The 22,899-nt window shown below is 45.3% G+C and overlaps 1 protein-coding gene across 4 annotated transcripts; it reads right to left on the bottom strand.

Annotated features, from left to right (window-relative positions):
- Window positions 1-689: 689 nt before the first annotated feature.
- On the bottom strand, window positions 690-22,838 carry LOC103627831 (guanine nucleotide exchange factor subunit Rich). Of its 4 annotated transcripts, none has more exons than XR_002262558.2 (23): window positions 22,407-22,838; window positions 22,171-22,319; window positions 21,998-22,079; window positions 21,449-21,864; window positions 19,637-20,066; window positions 19,307-19,530; window positions 18,717-18,912; window positions 18,476-18,618; window positions 18,228-18,402; window positions 18,061-18,114; window positions 17,483-17,659; window positions 15,228-15,340; window positions 14,909-15,091; window positions 6,086-6,143; window positions 5,739-5,798; window positions 5,595-5,636; window positions 5,384-5,514; window positions 5,176-5,311; window positions 5,015-5,092; window positions 4,727-4,843; window positions 1,808-1,870; window positions 1,377-1,732; window positions 690-1,131 (listed from the first exon to the last, which is right to left on the bottom strand). XR_002262558.2 is itself a non-coding variant. In XM_020538721.2 (22 exons), the coding sequence occupies exons 1-22, from the start codon at window positions 22,650-22,652 to the stop codon at window positions 1,631-1,633; spliced, it is 3,375 nt and encodes a 1,124-aa protein (XP_020394310.1). In that variant the 5' UTR covers window positions 22,653-22,794; the 3' UTR covers window positions 1,181-1,630. The 4 variants fall into 4 exon arrangements, 1 of the variants encoding a protein (XP_020394310.1); XR_002262560.2 differs by having other exon boundaries at window positions 4,948-5,092; window positions 22,407-22,788; XR_002262561.1 differs by lacking the exon at window positions 22,407-22,838 and having other exon boundaries at window positions 21,966-22,079; window positions 22,171-22,220.
- Between the last annotated feature and the right edge of the window lie 61 nt (window positions 22,839-22,899).

The raw sequence follows: 22,899 nt of genomic DNA, 5'->3' as shown, positions 1-22,899 counted from the left end.
ATGGAGCGCGCTCGCTCGCTCGCTTCCGGTGGGGCGGTGGCTGCAACGAAATGACGCCTGGTTGGGCTCGCACGTAACGAATCCTCCCAGTTTGACTCCTACTACAGCACGAGAACGGGTAGCTGCGTCTTCGCTGCTGCTTGCCCTGCCGGTACCGCCGCTTCAGGCTTTACAGATCGTCCCTTCCCTTCCCCGTGTGACACGTACCTAGCAGTAGATGATGTTGGCTCCTGCAGCACTGCTGCTGCCTCTCGCCATCGAATTGCCTATCCCAAGGGAATTCTCTTGTTTCTGGCAGTATCAGGAAAAGAACAGAAAACGGCACCACCGCACCATGCCCTGCCCTCACTCGGAGTTCAGAGAGTCCACGGCAGGGGGGAAAAAAAAGTGGCAAGTGGCGAACGGCGCCCGAGCAAATTGCGCAACCGACGCGGCGATGATTCGGAGCCCTGGCGCCGTGGTCATCGTGACAAAGAAAAGGAAACCACCAAACTACTTGCTGTGCTCCTAATTAACTCCTTCGGGCATCAGCGGACCTACATGGCTACATCACTACGTGCTGCCCATGTTGGCGACTATTCATACAGCGAAGGGTGCATCTGGCCATGACGCACATCAGTGACCGGTCAGCCTACTGGCTACTACACATCGCGACAGCAGTAAATATGATAGCGATTGACAACAATGTATACTTTTTCAGACTTGTACCAAACCTTTCATGGTCGATACAGATACACTCCGGTGCATGCGCATGCATTGTGTAGATTTTTATATACATATCTGTACGCCCTTGCAATGGAGAGGCTAGACATGTGCAACACGTTGTGGATGAACGGGGCCAGGATGCTGTAAAAATAAATGTATATACATTGGTTGCCCATGTACCTACCATAGAAGTAAACCACATTTCCTAAAGCTGTAGAAAACACTTCAAGGGTTTGTTTGGGATACAGGGGACTTGAGGGGATCCGAGAGGCTAAATTCCTCTTCTATTTAATTTTAAATAACAAAGGGGATTTTAGCCCCCTCCAATCTAATTGCTCTCAAACATGCCACTTTCCTCTAGGGCACACTTCACTAACCTGCCAAAGGGCAGGGGAAGGCAACCCCACAATGTATAAATTCCTCCTCCTGCAGGTTAGGGTATTTCCATTAGTTGCCCAGAGTAAAAACATCAGTATGACATGTAAAAAATGCAATGAAGAGAACCTCATAGTGTCAGTTTTAATAATATCTCGTAGTCTACAAACATCAGGTGAGGACAATCTACATGTTCTAGATTTCTAGCTCTTAACACGATTCTATGGAACGGAGAAAACAACTTGTTGGTCAAAACTCATATGACTTACAGTGTTAAGAGTGCAGCACATACTTACCATAAGGCGAAGAATGCACATTCAACTCTGCTGCAACAAACAAATAATACAACAATAGGTGCTTAGCTGATCACTGCACAAATAGCTGTCATAGCGCCTCCGGGGTGTTGCTCAAAGGGAAAAACCCCCTGAATAATCTATTTACATCAGATTCCTGGCCCCACCGCAGATCTCATCAAACTGTATGTGTTAATTAACTCAAGGTTAAAACGCCGCATTCAGCTGTTTTTCCAATCAGTGTCATTGTCCAGCATTCATGACAATGGTCCATTTTGCAATGTAAGATCAGAGACAGATGAAAGCTCCTCCTCCAAGATATTAAGAAGGTCAAGATATTCTGTGAATACATCATGTGACTGCAGCAAGGATGATTGTAACCATGTTATAGACACCTAAAAACTTCATAAATCCAAAAAAACTTGGCCACTAACCTGTAGAGTAATGCTATATGCTTTCCACAATCGCAAATCATGCCTAAAGAGATCCACCAAAACCTAAGGAAGCAAAATAAATCACAGCAGCAAGGATGAGTTCTTTTTTGACAACCAAATAATTCACATCAAAAGGAACCCAAAACAGTTGTACCTTCAAAAACTAAATTAAAAAAATGATATTCTTATAGGTCAAAATACCATCCAGACTTATCCAATGCCAAGAAAAATGTCAAGTAGTACGTTAACTGGGATTAAATAACTTCATTGTCCTAGGGTCATATATGCCTACTTAAAATAGGGAATAAGGCTTTCTATATTTTCCAGTTTGGTCAAAACATAAGCTAGGTGTTTATGGCTTCATCGTAATAAGACGGTTTTTATGGTGTCAGACCTTCCATTAACGGAATAAAGACAGTTTTTTTTGGATGAGTTAGAGTGCTGGAGGCTTGCCGTTGCCAGGCATCTTGAGGCATTGGGTCTTGGTGCTGCAATTATTAGGTCCAGGGATCTTTTGGGTGATTAGTGAAGAACAGTTGTGTGTGTGGCCTGCTGGCACTTTTTGCTGTTTGTCTCCTTTTGCGTACTGCTGTTTTCATGCGCAGAAGGAGGCTGCAGTTCTGTGCGCAGCAAGGAGTTTGGTGGTCTTGTGTTCTGCCTTTTTTGGCATTGTACTTTGGTCCATTTTGGATTGTTTTCTTCTCTTAATTTAATGATGTGCAGCTCTCGTGCGCGTTCACGAAAAAAAACATAAGCTAGGATGTTACTTGTGTTAGAGTGGATGCACTAACCAATTCAACCCAAAAGCTTAAGCTTATGGGAGAAGGTAGCCAATCCACTTACATACTTCAACACCCTCACTCACGTGCAGCCAGAGAGAAAGACACAAACCAATTCAACCCAAAAGGTCAAGCTGATAGGAGAAGGTAGTCAATCCACTTATACAGTTCAACACCCCCACTCACGTGCAGCTAGAGAGAAAGACGCAAACGTGGAAATAAATAGGTGGAAGTATAAAAAAGTCTCTGTCAGGATTCGAACCCGAGACTTCTGGCTTTGATACCATGTTAGAGTGGATGCACTAACCAATTCAACCCAAAAGCTTAAGCTTATGGGAGAAGGTAATCAATCCACTTATACACTTCAACAAATTGCAGAAACTGGTATTTGCCATCAAGAAGTATGTAGCGGATTCTTTCACATCAGTATCCTGCTAGCTGCTATGAGTTCCTTTTTTTCAAGTTATATCTAGATAGTTTGTCTCGATATCCTAATTGAGTCATGCAAGTTCTAGTAGAATTAGATGAACTCTGGGGGGGGGGGGGGGGGTTCCTTGGATGAGGGGTAAGGGAAGTTCCACCCAAATCAATGTCTTCGAAGAAATACCCCTAATCCAAGAAAGAAACCTCCAAGATACAGCAACACTGCCATCACTAAAGATTTTGCACAGATAACACCACATACCACAACACTGCTTACTCTGCAGTTCTGCCACTACCAAGACCTTGTCAATTATCATCCCTCTCTCCCATCCTGCAGAGTGCAGGCAGTCCTGAGATCCTGATACCCCATCAATCCACCTCAAACTCCATCCCCTCCACCATCCTCATTTATCCATCATCTACTTATCTACTAATGCCACGTGTGGTAATAGGTGTGAAGAAATGAACTCTGATGTCAGATGAATAAAATACTAGTCCCTATTGATTTTTTTTCAGCGGAGTGGTTCGGTTCGCCCCTAATTATGACCCCCCCCCCCCTGGTTTGTGCTAAAAGCCGGTTAAGGTTCAGACCTACTCTATTGGCACTGTTGGCTCATGACATGTGGATAACCGTGAGTCCAACCTCGCAGGCAGTAAAGCTGCTGCCAATGTTGCTTGTTGTTATACGCAATGAGCTGCTTTTGCGCAGCGAACGGCACCCAGGCGGAGCGGCTGCAGACTGAATCCTCAGGATTGCCATTGGTACTGGTGTCCGGGTGCTGCTGGTCTGTCACTCCGTCCACAACACACACTACCATCCACTAGCCTGCCTCGCAGCACCTGGTGCGCCAGCGCCACAGATGTAGTAGTAGAGGGGGGGGGGAGCAAGCTGAACGTGAACCGGGTGTCACCACCATCTGCAAACAGACGCACCAGGCTCGTCGCACTGCACCACTCGCAGTCGTTCAACTGCCTCAAATTTAAATGGAAGCCATACATCCAGAAGACTCTCTGTACATCAATTAGCAAGATTTAGTCACTGTTGTGTGCTCAGATTGTCAGAGCTTACACAGCCATCTCCAATGTAGAAACGGGGTGCCACCCACTGCCACATGGCCCACATGCTGAAGCCTCATCGTTGACCATCCCGCTCCGTCTCTTCCCTGTAGTGGACAATGACGCAGGGGCGGCGGCGGAGGATGCCACAGGAGGTTGCCAAGAGTACAACGACATCAAGATTGAAGGGCCAAAGCAAAGCTAGGTTCAAATTGGAGAAGGCCACTTCTGAAGCCAGTGAGATGGGTATGCAGATTGCAGGTTGGTTTAGCCAAGCAGAGGGAGTGAGTGGAGCAGCGATAGGTTCGAGTCGACCCTGGGTTCAATGGGCATGGGCCACAAACCCAATTGAACCTTTATCTTGAGAGTCAGTCCGCATAAATCTGTTGCTAGATTTCAGGAACAGACTGTATTCCTGGACGCCTCAAACCGAACCCCTTGGTTTTCAGTGTGTGCTGTGTTGTATGGGAGGGTAGTCCAGATAGAAAAGGCATCAGCAAGTTTATCAATGAATTATTACGAAAAAGTTAACATGTGTATTGTGTACAATAATTTTAAGGGCACACCTAGTGCCGGAGGCTCCCACATGAGTGGGGTCTAGGAAAGGGATAAACCAAAACAAGCCTTTCCTCCGCAAAATAATAAACTCTACAAGTTTTACCTCTGCACGCCGCAATAAAGTAGCTAGCACCACGATCCATTCCTTAAACTTGACTGAACACATATGAGCTAGAAGGAACTCTGCATCAAGTCGACTTTGCAGTGTATCCATTTGGAGCTGTCATCAGAATACCAAAATGTACATGATAAATAAGTTTCAAGGAGATTAAAACCAAAACTACTTCATTCGTATGGACAGAACAAAGGGGCATGAGAAACAACCAGATGTAATAAATTTACACCGATAAGCAGAATAAACCATAAAACTTTGTGATATATTGACCAGAACCTTTTGTCCAATCAGTTCGAGTGCAGAAGCAAAATTCTCTAGACGAGCAGACCCTTGCCTTTCTCGTTGTAGATATTCCTGCATGATGTTACAACACAGATCAATTACAAACGACTTTGGACAATAAGATTTGTCAAGGTGATGAATGACAGGAGTCTCACCACAAGATCAAATTGAGTCCCCTTGACAAAAGCAACGAGTTTAGAAAGCTCCTTGCCAGACATCAAATAGCTAGCATGACGCTCTAGAATGTTCATAACAGAAGCAATATGTGGACTAAGTTCTTTCATTGAGTTACTGTCGAACAAAAGAAATAAGATGAGAGATTTTCCAACAGAAGCAGTTTTAAGTGTAAAGAACAGGGTGTACCTTCTCAAATCAGAAGATTGCCTCTTATATGGCGAACGGAACAGAAAATAGCCTAGAAATCTTGGAGAGAGCTTCTCGGAGTCTGGAGTGGCATTCTCAAAATCTCTTCCAGATCTTAGCAAGAAGCGAACCTAAGTATGAAGGTACTCCCTTATTCATTTGAAGTATACTAATATAGGAAAACGAACAACATATAGCATAAGAAGCATACCAACTCCCCAGCAAGCTCATACAAAGACTCATCAAGTGTAGCCTGGAAAGCAACAGTCACATGGAGGTGAGACTGAGAGATGGAACATCTGAGGCAACTAATGCCCAGGCTAAAACCACCACATGGTGGAGGTAAGAAAATTACTTGTAGCAAACGGAGTGCACAATACTGGCTGACTGCAGGGCCCTCCAGCTTAGCAATGACCTATAATTGCAAAACATTGCCAATGCTACTTATAGCAGAAATTCATGATAAAAAATTAACAATGACCATAAATTCATAATAAAAGTCTAACAATAATGTGTTCTCCATGCATAAACTACAACAATCAATAAACTAACTCCATACAGGATTGGACGAATTGCAAGCAATAAAAGCAAGAGGTCGAAAGTGCGGTATAAAAATACAACATTATTATATGCATTCGACCTCTATGGTGTATCGAAACATTCTAAAAAGGTTTACCATAACACTTTGCAGCAATTACATACCAGTATGTAGCAAGCAGCAGTCCTGTACCACCTCTGTTGGAAGCATTCCTCAAACATCCTATCATGGTCATACTAAAAGCATAAGTATATTATTTGAAATCTGTCAAATTTAAATACTGACGGTTAGTAAAGTTATTGTCTAAACAATTTCAAGTTCATCCTAGTTTAAGGAAACCATACTCCGCTCACGCTCTGGTATATCAATAAATACATGGGCCCTGATAAGTCTTAAATTCTACATATGCTTATAGCAATCAATAAAGAATCAAGACGTTGAAGAAAACTGACAGATACAGAAACTAAAGGAACCAGACACACAGAACCAGAAAAGCAGACAATTCTCAAACACAAGGAACCATATTTGTCATCTCAAACACAAGGAACCAGACAATTCTCTAAATTTCTCAAAGGCAATTATTAACAGATATTCTTACTACACTAGTGATCCATAATAATTAATCTTAAAAACCTCTTTGTTGGACAAGTGGCTAGACTTAACATATGAATCACAAAGATAACATGGATGGGAACTGGCTATGAGAGTGTGCCAGGTGTAATGTAACTACATGCAAACTACAGGTACACCACATATCTCTACTAACTATTAAGGAGACAGTGTAGACTGCCCCCGCTCCCTACCCAGCGAAACCCCCGCTCCCGCACGCCCGCGCGCCAGCGAAACCCCCGCTCCCGCAACGGCCTCCCGCACGCCCCGCCGACCTCCGCTGCTGCAAAGCCGCCGCGAAATCCGCACCCACGCATCCCTCCAGTACCGAACCGCCCGCGCGCCGCAGCCCTTTGTCCGCGCCGGAGCCTGGCACCGAACCGCCGCGGATTCCCCACGACCGCCGCGAATTTGGTGGGAAACCCCACGACCGCCGCGGATTCCGCTTCCTATGCCCATTCCCTGCTCTCTACATCCACGAATCGCTCCTCCTGGCGCAATCCTCTCCATCCGCGAATCGCGTCCGCTTCCCTGCTCTCCAAGGTTTTCTTCGCCCTCCGCCGAGATCCACAGATTCCCCATTCGCCCTCCACCGAGATCGGCATGGGCGCGGGCGCGTCGGGCCTGGCAAGCACAGAGCCCAGCGGCAAGGTGGCGCGCGGCGCCGGGCTGGGTGACCTCCCGGAGCTGTGCACCGCGGAGGTGCTGCTCCGCCTCGGCGCGCTGGATATATGCCGGCTCACGCGGCTTAACCTCGCGTTCCGCGGCGCCGCGGGCGCGAACTTCGTGTGGGAGGCCAAGCCACCTCTCCAAGGATCCGGACAACGTCCGGGGATACGCTATACATGGCCAACCTCGGGGACTCTTGCGCCGTGCTCGGCCGTCGAGTGGGCGGCGGCGGGGGGGGGGGGGGGGGGCGGCCATCGCCGAGCGTCTGTCCGCCGAGCACAACGCGGCATCTGAGGAGGTGCGGCGGGAGCTCGCGACGCTCAACCCGAACGATGCGCGGATCGTGGTGCACGCCAGGTGAGCGTGGAGGGTGAAGGTGCCCCGCAACCTCCCGTCGACCTACCGCAACCGCATCCCTGCCTTCCTCGGGAAGATCATCCCTCTCCTCCCAAGTGCGGATGCCTAGGACCTCCTTGCCCTCAGCTCCTCCTGCTCATGTCCAAGCCGCTCTACCTGGGCATCATCCTCACGGGTCTCTTGCGCTTCTTTGGTGGCTGCCGCGACGGCAAGTCGAGAGCACCACGCAGATGAACGTCTCGTTCGCGGTCAAGCAGGACCCCACGCTGGTGCCGAGGTTCAATGAGGGTGCTGTGAGCCTGCTCTGGGATGCGGTCGTGGTGTCCCGCTAGGATCACCGAATGTCAAGGTGATGGATTGCTCGTTACTCTACCTATTGTAATTACTCGTGTTTGCTTTAGAAATTTGTTCTGATCAGATGGAAGATGTCTCTCAGGCGGGCAAATGGTTGTCGGATTGTATGCAAGAGGAATATGCACAGACCACTCATTGTGTCGAGAAGGGATTTATAAAATCTGAGGGAATCATATTTCATACTACCTACCAAGTCTGTTGTAAACTGATCATAAAGGCTGCTTAGATTCATAGTTCTTTTGGGGTGTATATGGCTTCTTATATCAGGTTGACGAGAGCATTGTTGGGAGGCAGCATGTTATTGTGAGGGGGTTGAAAGGCGATGGCGGCCGAGGGTGAGACGGTGGCATTGGAGTTCATACCCATCGCTGAGCGATGCCTCCAGTACCTCGGCAAGGTGTGTATGCGTGCGATGGCTACTCTACTTTCCTGGATTCACTCAGCCATTCTATCTCCTGATATCGTCCATGTCACTGATCTAGGTGTCGTGTGCTGCTGAAGCTCAAGAAAAAGGCGGTCAAAGAAGGTGCCCCATTTCTTCTTATTTTTGCTTTGACACTTATCACAGGAGGTCAGGAGGATTGCATGCCGCTTGGCATTATGGTTTATGGTTATGAGAAGCACCTCAATAACTAATTCATGTGTAGAGTAGTTCATATAGGATTTACCTAGCTGGGAGTTACATTTGAATATGCCATTGATTAGGCTATATTTCCCATTTGTACACACACATGTACACAAGCATGCGTCAACATCAATTTGGTTGTGCTGGTTCAGTTTTGTCAGAGCTTTATTTCATTCTTGCAAGCAAATTTCCGCTGGTACTGTTCAATGGTTGCTAGCTTGTATTTTTCGTTTCCTATATATTTTACCTCTGCCCTATAAGTTTTGATTCCTTGATCTCAATGTGAGAAATACGGATACCTTCGATCCAACCACATGCAACTTCCATTTTCAACAAATATAGCATTCCATCTGTCATATAAACTCTATCTCATCTGTCATTTTCTTGCTTTATGTCGAGATTTAAGGTCACAATCACCGTTGCAATTAACAAAATCAGATTTGGCATGCTCATCCTGACTTTTGGTGGCTTCAAAGAAGTCCTTGAAATCTGAATGTCTATTGGATCTCTTAAAATAGATATTTTCTTTTGATTGTCTAGAAAACACATCAGATAAATCAGGACTAGGAGATTAGGAAACCCGCATGTAACCACCCTAAAAAGTGGCCCCAATATGTAGCTTCAACATTGCATACCTTTTATTGCCCACACGCTTGTGGTTTAACTTTGAGCCGTCGTCCGAAGTGTACTACTTTCATCGTGCCACTGCTTCGACGCCACCCGCCCACCAACAACAACACCCGCCCCGTCCCACGTTCCTTCAAAAATGTTGCTGGAGTACATGCTATTGAAGCTAATTTCCTAATGGGTAGATGCAACATGTTTGGCAATGGACAGTTGCCATTTGATAAAAAGACATGGATTATGCCTTACTTTGCTCTTCTGTCATGATGACGATATTGCTAGAGATGTGATTTACTTGTGCTGATAGGTAGTATTGTTCATTCCGAATGTTATGAAAGCTTTGGATCATCCAACTGTTTAGTTTTTGTGACCCTATTTTCCTATTTGTCATTGTTCTCTATGACTGGTAGCTTTGTCATATGTACTTTATCAAAATATACTTAGTAAGCCATCAGTAATCAGTGCTAGGACCTACTGACTATTGCTTCAGGTTGTTAAAGACCATATCACAGGAAAAGTGTTGTTGACCGTGTCTATTTTAGTCATCATCCAAATTCGATCTTATGCTCCTCACGACCTAGAGTCTACAGAGTCACTTCATTATCTGTTATTGTATAACAACCGTTGCTTAAGATCATTCAAAGAGCACAAAGGCATGTTTGTTTTATTTATTCTGATGCTGCTGCATTTCTTGTTTATGACAAGGGCAGATGCTGAGAGACGTTCCCTTTCATCCCAGGGTCGTTTCATTATGTATGTCACCTGTCAATAATAGCTAGCTTTATGTCAGGATCACTTGGTCACAAGCTGACGGTGCGAGCGATTTGTTAGGGGGGAGCCGTCCGACCGATTGGTTGTTGCGGCTGTGCTAGAGCAGCGAGAGGAGAGTACATAACGTACTGGGTGTAGTATCAGTTAGTCCAGGTTAGATGAGGAATTGAGGAGTGCCGACTGCGGGTGCACCCTCAGATTTCTCTTGGATTTGGCCTTTTTTATGCGAGAAAAGATTTTATTTTGAGGAGTGCCGACTGGGGGTGCCGACTACTACCTTTGCAACAATGCTTAATACGAGTGATCTGCGACAATTGATGCAACCGGTTCACCAACAATTTTTTTAGGAACACAATAACTTTTCTTCTCAATGTTCATTGCCACCAAAGTTTGGAACCTGCTGTTATAAATATTTTACTTTGTATGAATATTTTGTACAGGAATAAAGGTGGAAGGAATTTTGCGTCAAGCACAGGAGATTGCATGGATATGAGCAAGATTTTTGTCGTTACTTAGTTTGTATTTGATTTTTAGCTTCAATTTTGTTGCATGTATAATTCAATACTCACTCTATTCTAAAATATAATTCGTTTTAGGCTAAACATACATTTAGACAAAAAAAGGATATATTTTGGAACAGATGAGTATGTGATTATGGGGGTGTTTGTTTTATAGAGAATAATTTTTAATCCCTCCATTTATTCTATTTTAGTCCATAAATCGCTAAATATGAAAACTAAATTCTATTTTAGTTTCTATATTTAGTAATTTAGGGACTAAAATGGATGGACTAAAATTAGTCCCTAGAAACCAAACACGTTTTATTTGTTTTGATTACAGGAAGAACATAATTTACACTAGAAGAGAATACTCATGTTGTTGGTCACATAAGTGTTTTATTCATGTTAATCTGAATATGCTTCCTTTTATGGATGGTGCTGTGTCAATTGCGATCAATTCTATGTTGCTCACAAGCCTTGCTTGACATTAGTCCTCACTCTTTAGACTTTGTTTTCGTGACATTCGTATTGTAATATAATTTGATTTGTACCGGTGTATTGACGGTTGACAAAAAAATTGTGAGATATTAAGGTTGATAATATTATGTGTTGTTTATTTTTATATCGTTAAGCTATAACATTTTATCAAATAAATTATGTGTCGTTTTTCTCCTCGGTTCCGTATCTATATTTTATACTAATTTTTTACACTCGTCGCAACGCACGGACATATACCTTTGTCGCCCCTGCGCACACGCGGACCGTCCGACCTATAGGCGCGGACCGTCCGACAGTCAGGCAGGAGACCCTAAGCCCTGCGCCAGGTCGCGGACCGTCCGGCCCCTGGCCGTGGACCGTCCGCGCTAAGCACCGCTGCCGGTTCTCACGCAGTGATTAGCGCCCAGAAAAGGCACCAACAGAAGTATTATTCTTGGTCCTCTTATATTGCAATTTTTTTATCTTACTCGGCTACTCAATATCTAGACCCATCTAATGCAATTCTCGCGGTGGCTCCACCAGGGTCTCTCAAAATGGAGCGGACGCCCAAAGGCTCATGCAAGGAGCTCTTCTAGAGTTCTAGCCCACTCGAGCGAGAGACATATACTTTCTTTCACGTGCTCCATTCTATGATATTCGTGATGATTAAAATTTATTAGGTTTGACGATATTGTATAAAATAATAGAAATATTTATATCTTCAAATAAATTTATTTTAAAAATTTCTACTACTTATTAAGGCAGTAAGGGGTAGGTTGTCATTCCATATTTTGTCTTTCTCATTTCCCCTCCCCACACTGTCTTTCTCATTCCCCCCTCCCTGCAAAGTCCATTCCCATTTCTGGCTGTCATTCCGTGTTCTGTCATTCCCATTCCGACTCTCGAATTCTTCTGGGCACCGCATCCGACGACGGCGTCACGGCGCCATCACGTCGTCCAACTCATCATCCACCTGAAGCTCAACCTGTCACGTAAGTCGCTACTGACCGGCCATGAATTGATGTGCGCTGGGACGACGGCTGTTGCTGACGTTGTGTGAGTGTCCTCGAATACGATGTATGTAGAAGGGTAGCACATCCTGTGGTGCAACGACTAGGTGTACTACCTCGCTGATGAGCCCAGAGTGCACTTCATTTGGCAGCCCAGCCAAGAGTCATCGGTACTCGCCATATCGTGCGTGTTCGACGACTACTATATCAAGGATTGTGGTGTCATCTTGGCGCCAGAGGTGACGTAGAGAAGGACCGACAGCAATGACCACTCGCTATTGTCGTGGTAGCTTTCGTGTCGGCCTGTCTTTAATTATCTCCGCAAACACATACACTTGCCTTTTTTGTTTAAGCAAGCGTGTATGGTGATGCGTGCCTGATGACTGACAATGTACGAGAGAACGTCTACCGTCAGGTGTGGCACGTTGTTATGGTTTATAGTAGGAGGCCTAAACAGCCCTCTAGTCGGCCCATTATAGAGGGACATATAGATAAGGATTAGGAGGATCCTTAGATAAGGAGAATCTGTTTAGAGATCCTAATATTAAGGAGTCTGTTTTTTAAGGAGAGTCTGTTAGAGTTCCTAAGATTAAGGAGTCTGTTTAGAGTTGGACTATAAAGTCCAGGTGTCTGTAATCAATTGGCAAGCATTGATCAATCTAAGAAGTGATTGTTCCCTGTCTCATCTGTGTTCCGCACCTCACCTAAGTTCCCAGCCGAGCGGCAGCACGGCGCCCCTTCGCTCCCGCTCGTCCAGCCAACTTGATACTCACTCCTATAATCTGTGCAGCCGAGGTGTTTCTACCAATTTGGTATCGGAGATGCCAGGATCCAACACCGACGACAGTGCAGCGTCCGCCACCCAGGCGTCGGAGTTGGCAGCGATCACCACCGCCCTTGCCGAAGTCCAGCGCCAACTAGGGGCCTTCGCAACGCAGATGTCTTCCATGTCCTCGCGCATTGCAGCAGTGGAGACTCCGCCTGCATCAGCGGCGCTGTCCCTTCCAGCAAGCTGCCCCTATGGCTTGCCCGGGTATGGAGGCATACCCCCCACCACGACGCCAATTGATGATGTGCCACCACCCACCACCACCCAGCTCCCAATCCATCTTCTACCATTGCCACATTCCCCTTCGCCCATCCCACATTATCCACCACCTACACTGCCATCTCTCAACACCATTCCCCATACTCCTACTGCAGGAGTTCCTCGCTTCCATCGCCTCGAATTTGCCCTATTTGACGGCAAGGAAGACCCCCTCCAGTGGCTCAATCGATGCGAACAATTCTTTGAAGGTCAGCGCACGCTGGAGGATGAGAAAGTCTGGCTCGCATCCTATCACATGACAGGAATTGCCCGGACATATCTGGAGGGATCTGTTCAAGCTAACAGGTGCCAAGTTAAGAATGAGTACTGCTTTTCACCCCCAAACTGATGGTCAGTCGGAAGCAGTCAACAAAACTATTGCCATGTATTTGAGGTGCATCACGGGAGACAGGCCAAGAGCTTGGGTGGACTGGCTTGCATGGGCGGAATACTGTTACAATACATCATACCACTCAGCATTGAAGACAACTCCTTTTCGTGTAGTATATGGCAGGGATCCACCACCTCTCATTCCATATAAGCAGGGGACAGCAGACACTCAAGTTGTGGATGATATGCTACGGGAAAGAGATATATTTCTAGGGGAAGTCAGAGATAGGCTGCTGCAAGCTCAAGAGCATGCCAAAAAGTTTTATGATGGCCGACACCGGGATCTCGAGTTCGATGTGGATGACTGGGTCTGGCTCCGTCTCCTCAATCGACAAGCTCAGTCACTGGTCAAACGACCCAAAGGGAAATTGGGACCGCGATATGCGGGACCATTTCGTATTCTTGAGCGCGTGGGCGCAGTAGCATATCGTCTGGAGTTACCAGAAGGGGCACGAATTCATGATGTCTTTCACGTGGGACTCCTTAAGCCTTTCCGGGGTACCCCTCCTGTCCTGCCCCCAGACCTCCCACCTATGCAAAATGGCCGGCTTCTGCCATCGCCAGAGAAGATAATAAGAGCAAGGATGCAGCACGGACAATGGCAGGTGTTGGTGCACTGGAATGGTACTCAGTCAGTAGATGCAACATGGGAACCTCTACAACAGTTCAAGGCTTCATATCCGCAGTTTCAGCTCGAGGACGAGCTGTTCGTCGAGGGAGGGAGAAATGTTATGGTTTATAGTAGGAGGCCTAAACAGCCCTCTAGTCGGCCCATTATAGAGGGACATATAGATAAGGATTAGGAGGATCCTTAGATAAGGAGAATCTGTTTAGAGATCCTAATATTAAGGAGTCTGTTTTTTAAGGAGAGTCTGTTTAGAGATCCTAATATTAAGGAGTCTGTTTTTTAAGGAGAGTCTGTTAGAGTTCCTAAGATTAAGGAGTCTGTTTAGAGTTGGACTATAAAGTCCAGGCGTCTGTAATCAATTGGCAAGCATTGATCAATCTAAGAAGTGATTGTTCCCTGCCTCATCTGTGTTCCGCACCTCACCTAAGTTCCCAGCCGAGCGGCAGCACGGCGCCCCTTCGCTCCCGCTCGTCCAGCCAACTTGATACTCACTCCTATAATCTGCGCAGCCGAGGTGTTTCTACCACACGTGCTCTTCAATGATGAGACCATACAAATCGTGGCATATATCGAAGTCTACATGATACTGATGGTTGCAATGTAGTAGTGAAACAGCTAAATTAAAATAACAAAATTTATGTATGGTCAGGATTACAAATGGATTATGAAACATTTTCTAAAAACAATATAAAACACATTATGTATATAAGTTATCATGTTATTATACGTTCCCGTTGCAACGCACGGCGGCACGGGCACGCACCTAGTACAACTATATGATGGAATATGCAAAACAGCAGCACAGCAGGAAGTGAAAGAACATTATCTTTTGAAGATGTGAATTAAAGGAATATGCATATTTCAAATCGAAGGGTTGTACACTTACTCTGTGGATCGTCCAGCTGTAGAGAAAAGATCAGCCCAGTGTCGACCATCAGTTTTCCTAGCAACACTGACTACAACATCCATATATTCAGGAAAGTTCCGTAGCAGGTCACAAGTTTTCTCAAGAAGAGAATTCTTGGGAGAATCAACTTTTTGTGAAGCCTGATTTTTTGAAGCACTTGGCCTGTAATTAAAATATGTATCAGGAAAAAAAACTTGCCAGAGCACAGCTAGCAAAGCCACTAAACTATAGATGGAACATTGTAAAGCAATGGAAGATTGCCTTTGTTTCAGAATATAGCAAGCTAGAAAAAAAGTACCTTGATATATCTGCATCAAATACTGTAAACAGAAGCCACTCTAGACAGTGAGAGAAGTGAGGTTTTTCTGCTGACAAATTTGCCAAGCGCAAAGCTTCATCAATCTTGTCCCTCTGGTTTAAACAATTAACATAGGATAATTAAATTTAGAGGCGTCAGAAAATGTTTTCAAGCCAATAAGTCAAAACAAAATTTGAGAATGATCTCAGAGCAGCACATCAGGAATAAAATTTGTTAGAGTGAACACACTAACCAGTTCAAACCAAAAAGTTTAAGCTGTTGGGAGAAGGTAGACAACCCACTTATACACTTCGACACCTCCACTCACGTGCAGCCAGAGAGGAAGGCGCAAACGTGGAAATAAAGGGGCGGAGGCACAAATGAAGCCTCTTCTTTCGATGGTTGGTGGGATGGAGCAAGAAAGGCTCTAGTTGGACCATTGCAAAAAGGCCTCAATTCAATTATCATTTTAGGGTCTTGGGCCATTTGGAATCATCGTAATCGGTGTGTTTTCAATGGTACACAGCCCAGTATTAGTGATGTCCTCATTTGGGTCAAGGATGAGATTCACTTTTGGAGTTTGGCGGGAGCCCGTGGAATTTCTAATCTCCTGGCATTGCAGCCAGCTACTAGGTGATTTCTGGTCGGCCTGATCAGTCCTGGGTCATCTAGTTTTTAAGTCTTGTATAGGTTGTGTGATTCTTCTGTGTTGTGTGTTTCTGTGTGGACTTGTATGAGGTATCTCTTTACCTCTTTTTCTTCTGAATATAATGATACACAGCTCTCCTACGTGTTTGAGAAAAAAATGAAGCCTCTGCCAAAATTCGAACTCGAGAGTCGAGACCTCTGGCATTGATACACTTCAATAGAATTTCATGATGTAACAAACTTTTTTCAAGATGTTAGATGTAAACAATCTAGGATTCTGGATCAAAAGAAAATAGTCTTACTACATAACTTGATGCAGATTAGAACCCAAAATTCGATATGAAACATTCCTCCATTCTGCCTAATTTACTGAACAGTATCCAAGTTCTATCCAGTTCCAAATAAGCAGCACAATGCTCATACTAAATAATACTCCCTCCGTTCCTAAATCTCCAGCGTATTAGCCATCCGCACGGTGACCAAGGAGCAGCAAATATTCTTTTACTCGTGGTCTTCTTAACCGCGCACTTTGAATAAATCTGCATGCATGCATGCTCGAGAAACTAAAAGGACGAAAGGACCACCAAATGAGCTATTAGCCATCTGCATGCATGTTCGAGAAACTAAAAAGACTGAAGGACCACCTAATACGATGGAGATTTTTGAATAAATCTGATATGCTAATACGATAGAGACTTAGGAGTTAGGAACGGAGGGAGTATGTTCACATCCATAGTTGTTAAGGCGGTAAGACGACTGATCCCTTTTTACCTTTTAAGCGGTAAGGCGAAAGGCGAAGCGACACCTTAAATATATTTAAAAATAGAAAAAATTGATATTTGAGAAAGTATTTAGGACAAAAATAATAATGAAGAGAAAAAGATAAAGAAAAGAAAAAGACTAGCCCAGCCAGCCCAATCAGCCTACAAATCAGCCCAACTAGCCCATTAAAATTAGGCTCAACCCACTTCCTCTCTCCCCTCTCCCTCTATCTCCCAACCAACTCCCTCTCCCAGCCGCCTCTCCCAGCGACCAGCGTCTCCCTCTCTCCCCGCTTCTCCCTCTCTGCTCACTTCTCCCTCTCTCTTGTGCCGGCGCCGTTGTGCCGTTGGAAACGTGGCGCCACTGCCAGCCACCAGCGGCCTCTCTCCCACTCGCCTTAGGTACGAGAGTGAGACGAGCAGGACGCCTTACATCGCGGAGGCGCCTTACCGCCTGGGCGACGCCTTGACAACTATGTTCATATCAAAAGAGAACCTAATCGCCTAACACACCCCTCCAACAGAAACATGACATCCACCAGAGCCCCTTTGATCCCTCTCATACAAAAGTTACATCTCCGTTTTCGACCCCCCCCCCAGTAGTCAGCACCCAACGAGTACTCTGCACGCACACCAACGCCAACTCTGTGGCGCCAACACACCCAAGACCTGACTAGGTGGTCAGCACCTACAAATTATATCAATGGCACGAGAGCTACAAGGTGACAATCACCTAGCCACCTAGATGTCTTTTGTAACATCAACAGTTTTCTCACTAGATAAATGGCATCTTAGAATACAAATGGAAATGTGAGATATAGGATCAATAAATGCAAGGTGATTTACCTGAAGGAGATGTCGTAATAAACAATGCAATATTGTTTGGGCTTGAGGTGAAGGCTCAAAGCATGGAAACTCCGCAGTTGAGAAGGACATCCTCTGGGAAACACCAACAACCACACCAACGTTTGGAAGAAGACCAAGAGGATACACCTCGCGATCAAACTCAAGCTCCGGATCCAGCTACAGTATCACATGACATGCATTTATAACTGGCTGTTAATATCATCATGATGTCTTCAACGAATTAAGGAGGTGTTTGGTTCCCCTCACTAAAGTTTAGTTCGTGTCACATCAAATGCTTGAATATCAATTATCAGCATTAAATATATGCTTAATTAAGTTTAATAAATTATCTCGTCTTTTAGTCTTCATCTGTGTAATTAGTTTTATAATTAGACCACTATATTTAATACCCGCCGTCCCATAATTATCATTCAAACATTCGATGTGACAGGGATTAAACTTTAGTTGGGTGGAACCAAACACCCCCTAAAAAAGAGGAACAGCTACAGCAAGTTCCACATAAAGGTGACAAAACTTAAAACGGATATTCACAATTATCTCATGATAGAACCTTATACCTGCAAAAAATCCTCTTGCTTAAAAGGACCTGCTCCATGTGATGGGTACCACACCTGCAACTAGTTTTGTTTATAAAGGTACAAAGGGATATTTGAAAAGTAGCTATGTCCTCAAAGAGGCATCTATGGTGAAGTGATTATGTACACAATAATAAGATCAATCTAACCTGCATACCCTGATGACCATAGTCAAGCCATGAAACCTCTTTGATAAGACTACCCTTCTCTTCAAACTGGGAACAGGTGACCCAAAAGAGTTCAATTGAATTTGTAAGAGCGTGTTCATGTCCATCGTCCATGTCAAGCACAGAAAGCTCCCCATTGGTCCGCAAGATCAAACATCTGATATCATAAATAAAAAAAACAATAAAAACAAAGGAGAAAAGGATTGTGTAACATTATGGGGCGAAAGTACCTTGATGGTTGCTGGGACAAAAGATCATAAGATTCATTAGTATCTCGCTTCAGCACTTCTTTGTCATTTTGTTCAGGAATGAAGCGCATTGAAACAGGTGGACTCTTTGGACTCATGATTGAAAGTTCTCGCACTGTTGAAAGCTGTTCATCCGGACAAAGAATAAAATAACTATTCACAGAGAAAAATTGGAAACACATTATGAATTGGGGTTGCAAATTTCTTTCACGATGGACATTACCTGTAAAACTGGATTGCTAGAAGGCGATAATTCTCCTGAGATCATCACATGGAAGATATGTACATCAAATGGACTGTAAGTAACTAATATATAATCCTGGAAAACATCCATGACAATTGGCCTTCCAAGCAGTGGTTTTCGGTAGAGTAAAGAGCTATAATCAAGATGATATCTTGGGAAAAAGAGAAGCTCGTACCTGAGCCAAAAGAATGATACATGTCTGTGACTAAAATATATTGTAATTAGAAAGGCATTAGAGGCCTAAGTTAATAAAATGAGATAAAAATATCAGCAGAGAAATGCAGTTCAGCTAGTATTTCAAGGATCATAGTTCAATGCAATAAACTCCCATATAGCGAGCTTTCTCCCATGCTCCTTGCTACAGTGCACGGAGGAGTTTGAGCTAGTGAAGCCAAAAATAGTAGCTTCACCAGCTCCTAGCTCATGTTGAGAAGAGAGATAATAAAATGACTCCTTGCTTCAGTGAATGAAGGAGACGGAGCTAAAGACGGCCGAAGCTCCACCAAACAGGGTCAGGTCAGTTACAAGATAGGAATGGCAAGGAAGATGGTATAGAAGTGAGAACTCACGTGTTTGACGTTTCAACATAGTTGCACACAATAACAATTTTTCTCAGCCACAATAGGCCTTTGCATTGGATCTTTTGCTCTTGTGTAACATCGCCAAAAAAACGCCACCTTTTATTTCGCAAATCATATAGCACTAGCCCGTGAGAGCCAGCAACTGCCAAGTACATCCCATCATTGCTTGCCACCACATGTAGAAGTGGCCAGTTCTGGGAAATGTATGAAATCTACTTCGAAAAATATATATTATCATAAAAATGCATCATCAAACAACAGAGGTTGCAGCATTTTAACCTCTCAAATAAATCAAAGACAAGGGAGTTAACACTTAACTGGAACATTAAGATGCAATATCTTCAGTTCATCAGCATCATCCGGTTGCACCAAAAGGATTCGATCATCCCCATAAAGAACCTGATGGGAATATGTTGTGCCCGAAAGCCCTCTGTTTAGGCAACATTTGGCAAATGAGAAAGCAAGAACCCTTTCTGACAAGTTTTCTTCGACAGCAAATAACTTATATCCATTATCATCCCATTGAATGTGTGATGTTCCTCCCATTAGAGGCTCAAATTTTAGAGTGCAACGTTTCACCATAGGAGATGAGGCAGAATTTGAACCAGTTTGACGAATAGTACACATCAACCGACATCCAGACACAGACCATACAGTAAGTCCCCTAAATTTCCACCCAACTGCGAAAGCACAATTGTCAGGCGTCCAAGATATACAAGCAACAGGCCCGGTATCTTCCACTGAATACCTACAATTTTTTATCCAAAAAAGAAGGAAAAGGAGTGGTCAAAGCTCAACTTCAAATATAACAACCAAAAGTAGAGTGGTGTGAATTGGCATGGTTGCACCTTAACCACAGAAGGTCCACGAAATGTTAAACAATTGATAACTCTAGGGAAAAGGAAATGATCAAGCCTAAACACAAGGTAACAACATCATGCTATAAGACTCTGTTTGGATGTAGATATTGGATGGCTGGAATTGAATTGGGTACAATGCCAAATCAGATTGGTTTTGGAAATAGGCTACAATACCATCACATGTTTGGATGTAGATGAATTGCTAGTGCAATCCAGTCACATGGCAAATAACAAATCATGTTTGGATGTTGATTTTGTTAATTTGGGAATCCGGTGCTCGGGCTAGTCAACGACTGCGATGGGCTTGGACACGGTCTTAGTGGTGCGGAGATGACCTCGCAGCCGGTCAGCCGGCCACCTTGCGTGAGGTCGCACCCACTGGTCTGCACCAGTATATGTTGCTGCCTGCAGTGGTGAAGACAGGATTTGAGGGGGGAGGTCAGGTTCGGAGGGCTGTTCAAGGGGTATTTTGCATTGTTTACATGGTGATTAGCTAAGAAAATTAGTGGCTCCTATGTAATTAGGGGTGAATTGGGGGGGGGGGGCATTGCCCCCCTGGCTGCCTGCCCATGACCATGAGGAAGAATAGAAAGAAGGGGCATCAGCCATGAGGAAGAGGGGGTTGTGCCAGTCGCAAAGATGAAGAATAGGAGGGGTGCCCAACACGTGAAAGACAAGGAGCTTGCGCAGAGGTGAGCTCATGCCATCGCTTGCCCACCTGGATTGCAGCCATCTGCTTTGCGCGAGCTCAAGCAGCCGCTTGCTCACTTTGCTCGCGACCATCCGCTTCGCGCGAGCTCAAGCCACCACTCGCCCAACTAGCTCGTGCGAGCACATGTCGTCGCCCACCCACGAGGAAGAAGTGGTGCACTTGCTGTGCGAAGAAAGAGAGAAGGACGCCTTCTTTTTCTTGGTGAAGACCAATTCCCCCCAATATGGAGGGTCACAGCTCTGTAATTGCGAGGGAGGGGTGCATGTGTGTCCAATAGACCAATACCCCTTTGGAATTGAAGTTGATTTCCAATTCTAAATTCCAAGCCACCCAAACAGCAGCATTTGGAGCTATCCAATGCCAATGTCAATTTCTAAGGCTGAATATCTACATCCAAGTGCAGTGTAAGTGTTTTATCCAGACAAAGTGTCAGGTAGTGCTGTCTCACAAATTAGTACAAATTTGAAATAAACTTACAGAAATTTAGGCAGTCAATCAGATGAATCCATGTAACAGCTACTATTGCTTGTGAACAATAATATATCATGCGAGACTTACCCCCAATCATACAACGAAATGGTTCGTATATGCCGTGTGTTTTCTGCAAGATCATACAATTCAACAACACCTCTACTGCACCCAACAGCAAGAATCTGTTGCTCAGAAGCCACAGAAGTACACATCGCATCATCAGTGTCCAACCATCTCTCCACTCTGATGCTGCCAGGCTGCCTCAATCCCTTCTTACCAATAGTACAGAGGGCAATGCGACAGCCTGAGTACAAAGCAACCAGCAACCTTAGCTTCACCGACAGCTCAACATGGACAATAGAAGAATTGCCTGTGCAGCAAGGAGCAGGCCTTGCGTTAGTGTTATCTCGCAAACTGGCAGGATCAAACACCAACGCATCTATGACAGCAGTAGGTTTCTCAGACGAACACACAGAGCAACCAAGCTTGAAGCTGTCTGAGAACTGGCAAGGAACAACAAAATACATAGACAACACTTAGCACAGAAAGTAGAAAGAGCGGGTTCAGCAGACCTATATTTCGCACCTAATAATCAGTAACTTACAATAAACAAAAGTTGCATGCGTTTCCATGTACCTCAGCGTTCCAGGACATGACCTGCACATGCCCGTTGGATAGTCCGAGGAGCATGCTTTTGTTGTCACACACGAAATTGCTCCTGCAACACGACATCAACTTACAAGTCAGCTCCCTTGCAGAGGAGGGCCTCATTTTGTAGACGAAGACTTAAGGAGCGGCGAGCACAGTACGTTATAGCAACGCCATTGGCGAGAGGAACCTTCTCGGTGATGATTAGGGATATGCTAGCCAGGCAAAGCCCCGGGACCTGCTTGCCACCGACGATCAGTTGCTTCCCCAAGTGCTGAACCTTGTAAACGTAGAGGTAGAAGGAAGAGGTCTGCACACAGCACGCAGAAACAGCATGGTGAGTTTGTCGCGCCCGAGCGCGGAGGGAGCGAGCGAAGTGGTCCGGGAGGGGGCTAACCAGGACAGCGACGGTCTTGGCGTCGGGGCTCCACACGGCGTGCGCGTTGTAGCCGTGGGCGGAGAGAGACTCCGGAGAGCGGTCGGAGCGGGCGAGGCGGACCCGGTGTTGTGCGGCGGACCAGAGGTGGAGCGAGGCCGGGCAGACGGCGAGGAGGAAGCGGCCGAGCAAGCGGAGGAGGACCACGCGGTCCGAGTTGTCCGGGTCCAGCGGGATCGACTGCGGCCACCCGTACGCCAGGTACATCGCGGCGGCGGCGGGCGCGCGCCCCCTCGCCGGTCGCTGGCGGGCGAGATGCGGGGCGGGGACGGGAGATCTGGGATGTGGCGGGCGAGATGCCGGGCGATGCGAGCGATGCAGCAGTTACTTTCGGTTTTTTTTCTGTTTTTTTTTCTCTATATCTCTAACTCTACTATTGTGCCGTTTAAGCTTGTTCACTGCTCTTGGAGCTGTTTGGTTTACTAACTAATTTGCTATAGTTTATCACGTCTAA

Source organism: Zea mays, chromosome 5 (genome assembly GCF_902167145.1).
Source record: "Zea mays cultivar B73 chromosome 5, Zm-B73-REFERENCE-NAM-5.0, whole genome shotgun sequence".
Taxonomy (NCBI): domain Eukaryota; kingdom Viridiplantae; phylum Streptophyta; class Magnoliopsida; order Poales; family Poaceae; genus Zea; species Zea mays.
This window is presented reverse-complemented; position numbering and strand designations above follow the sequence as displayed.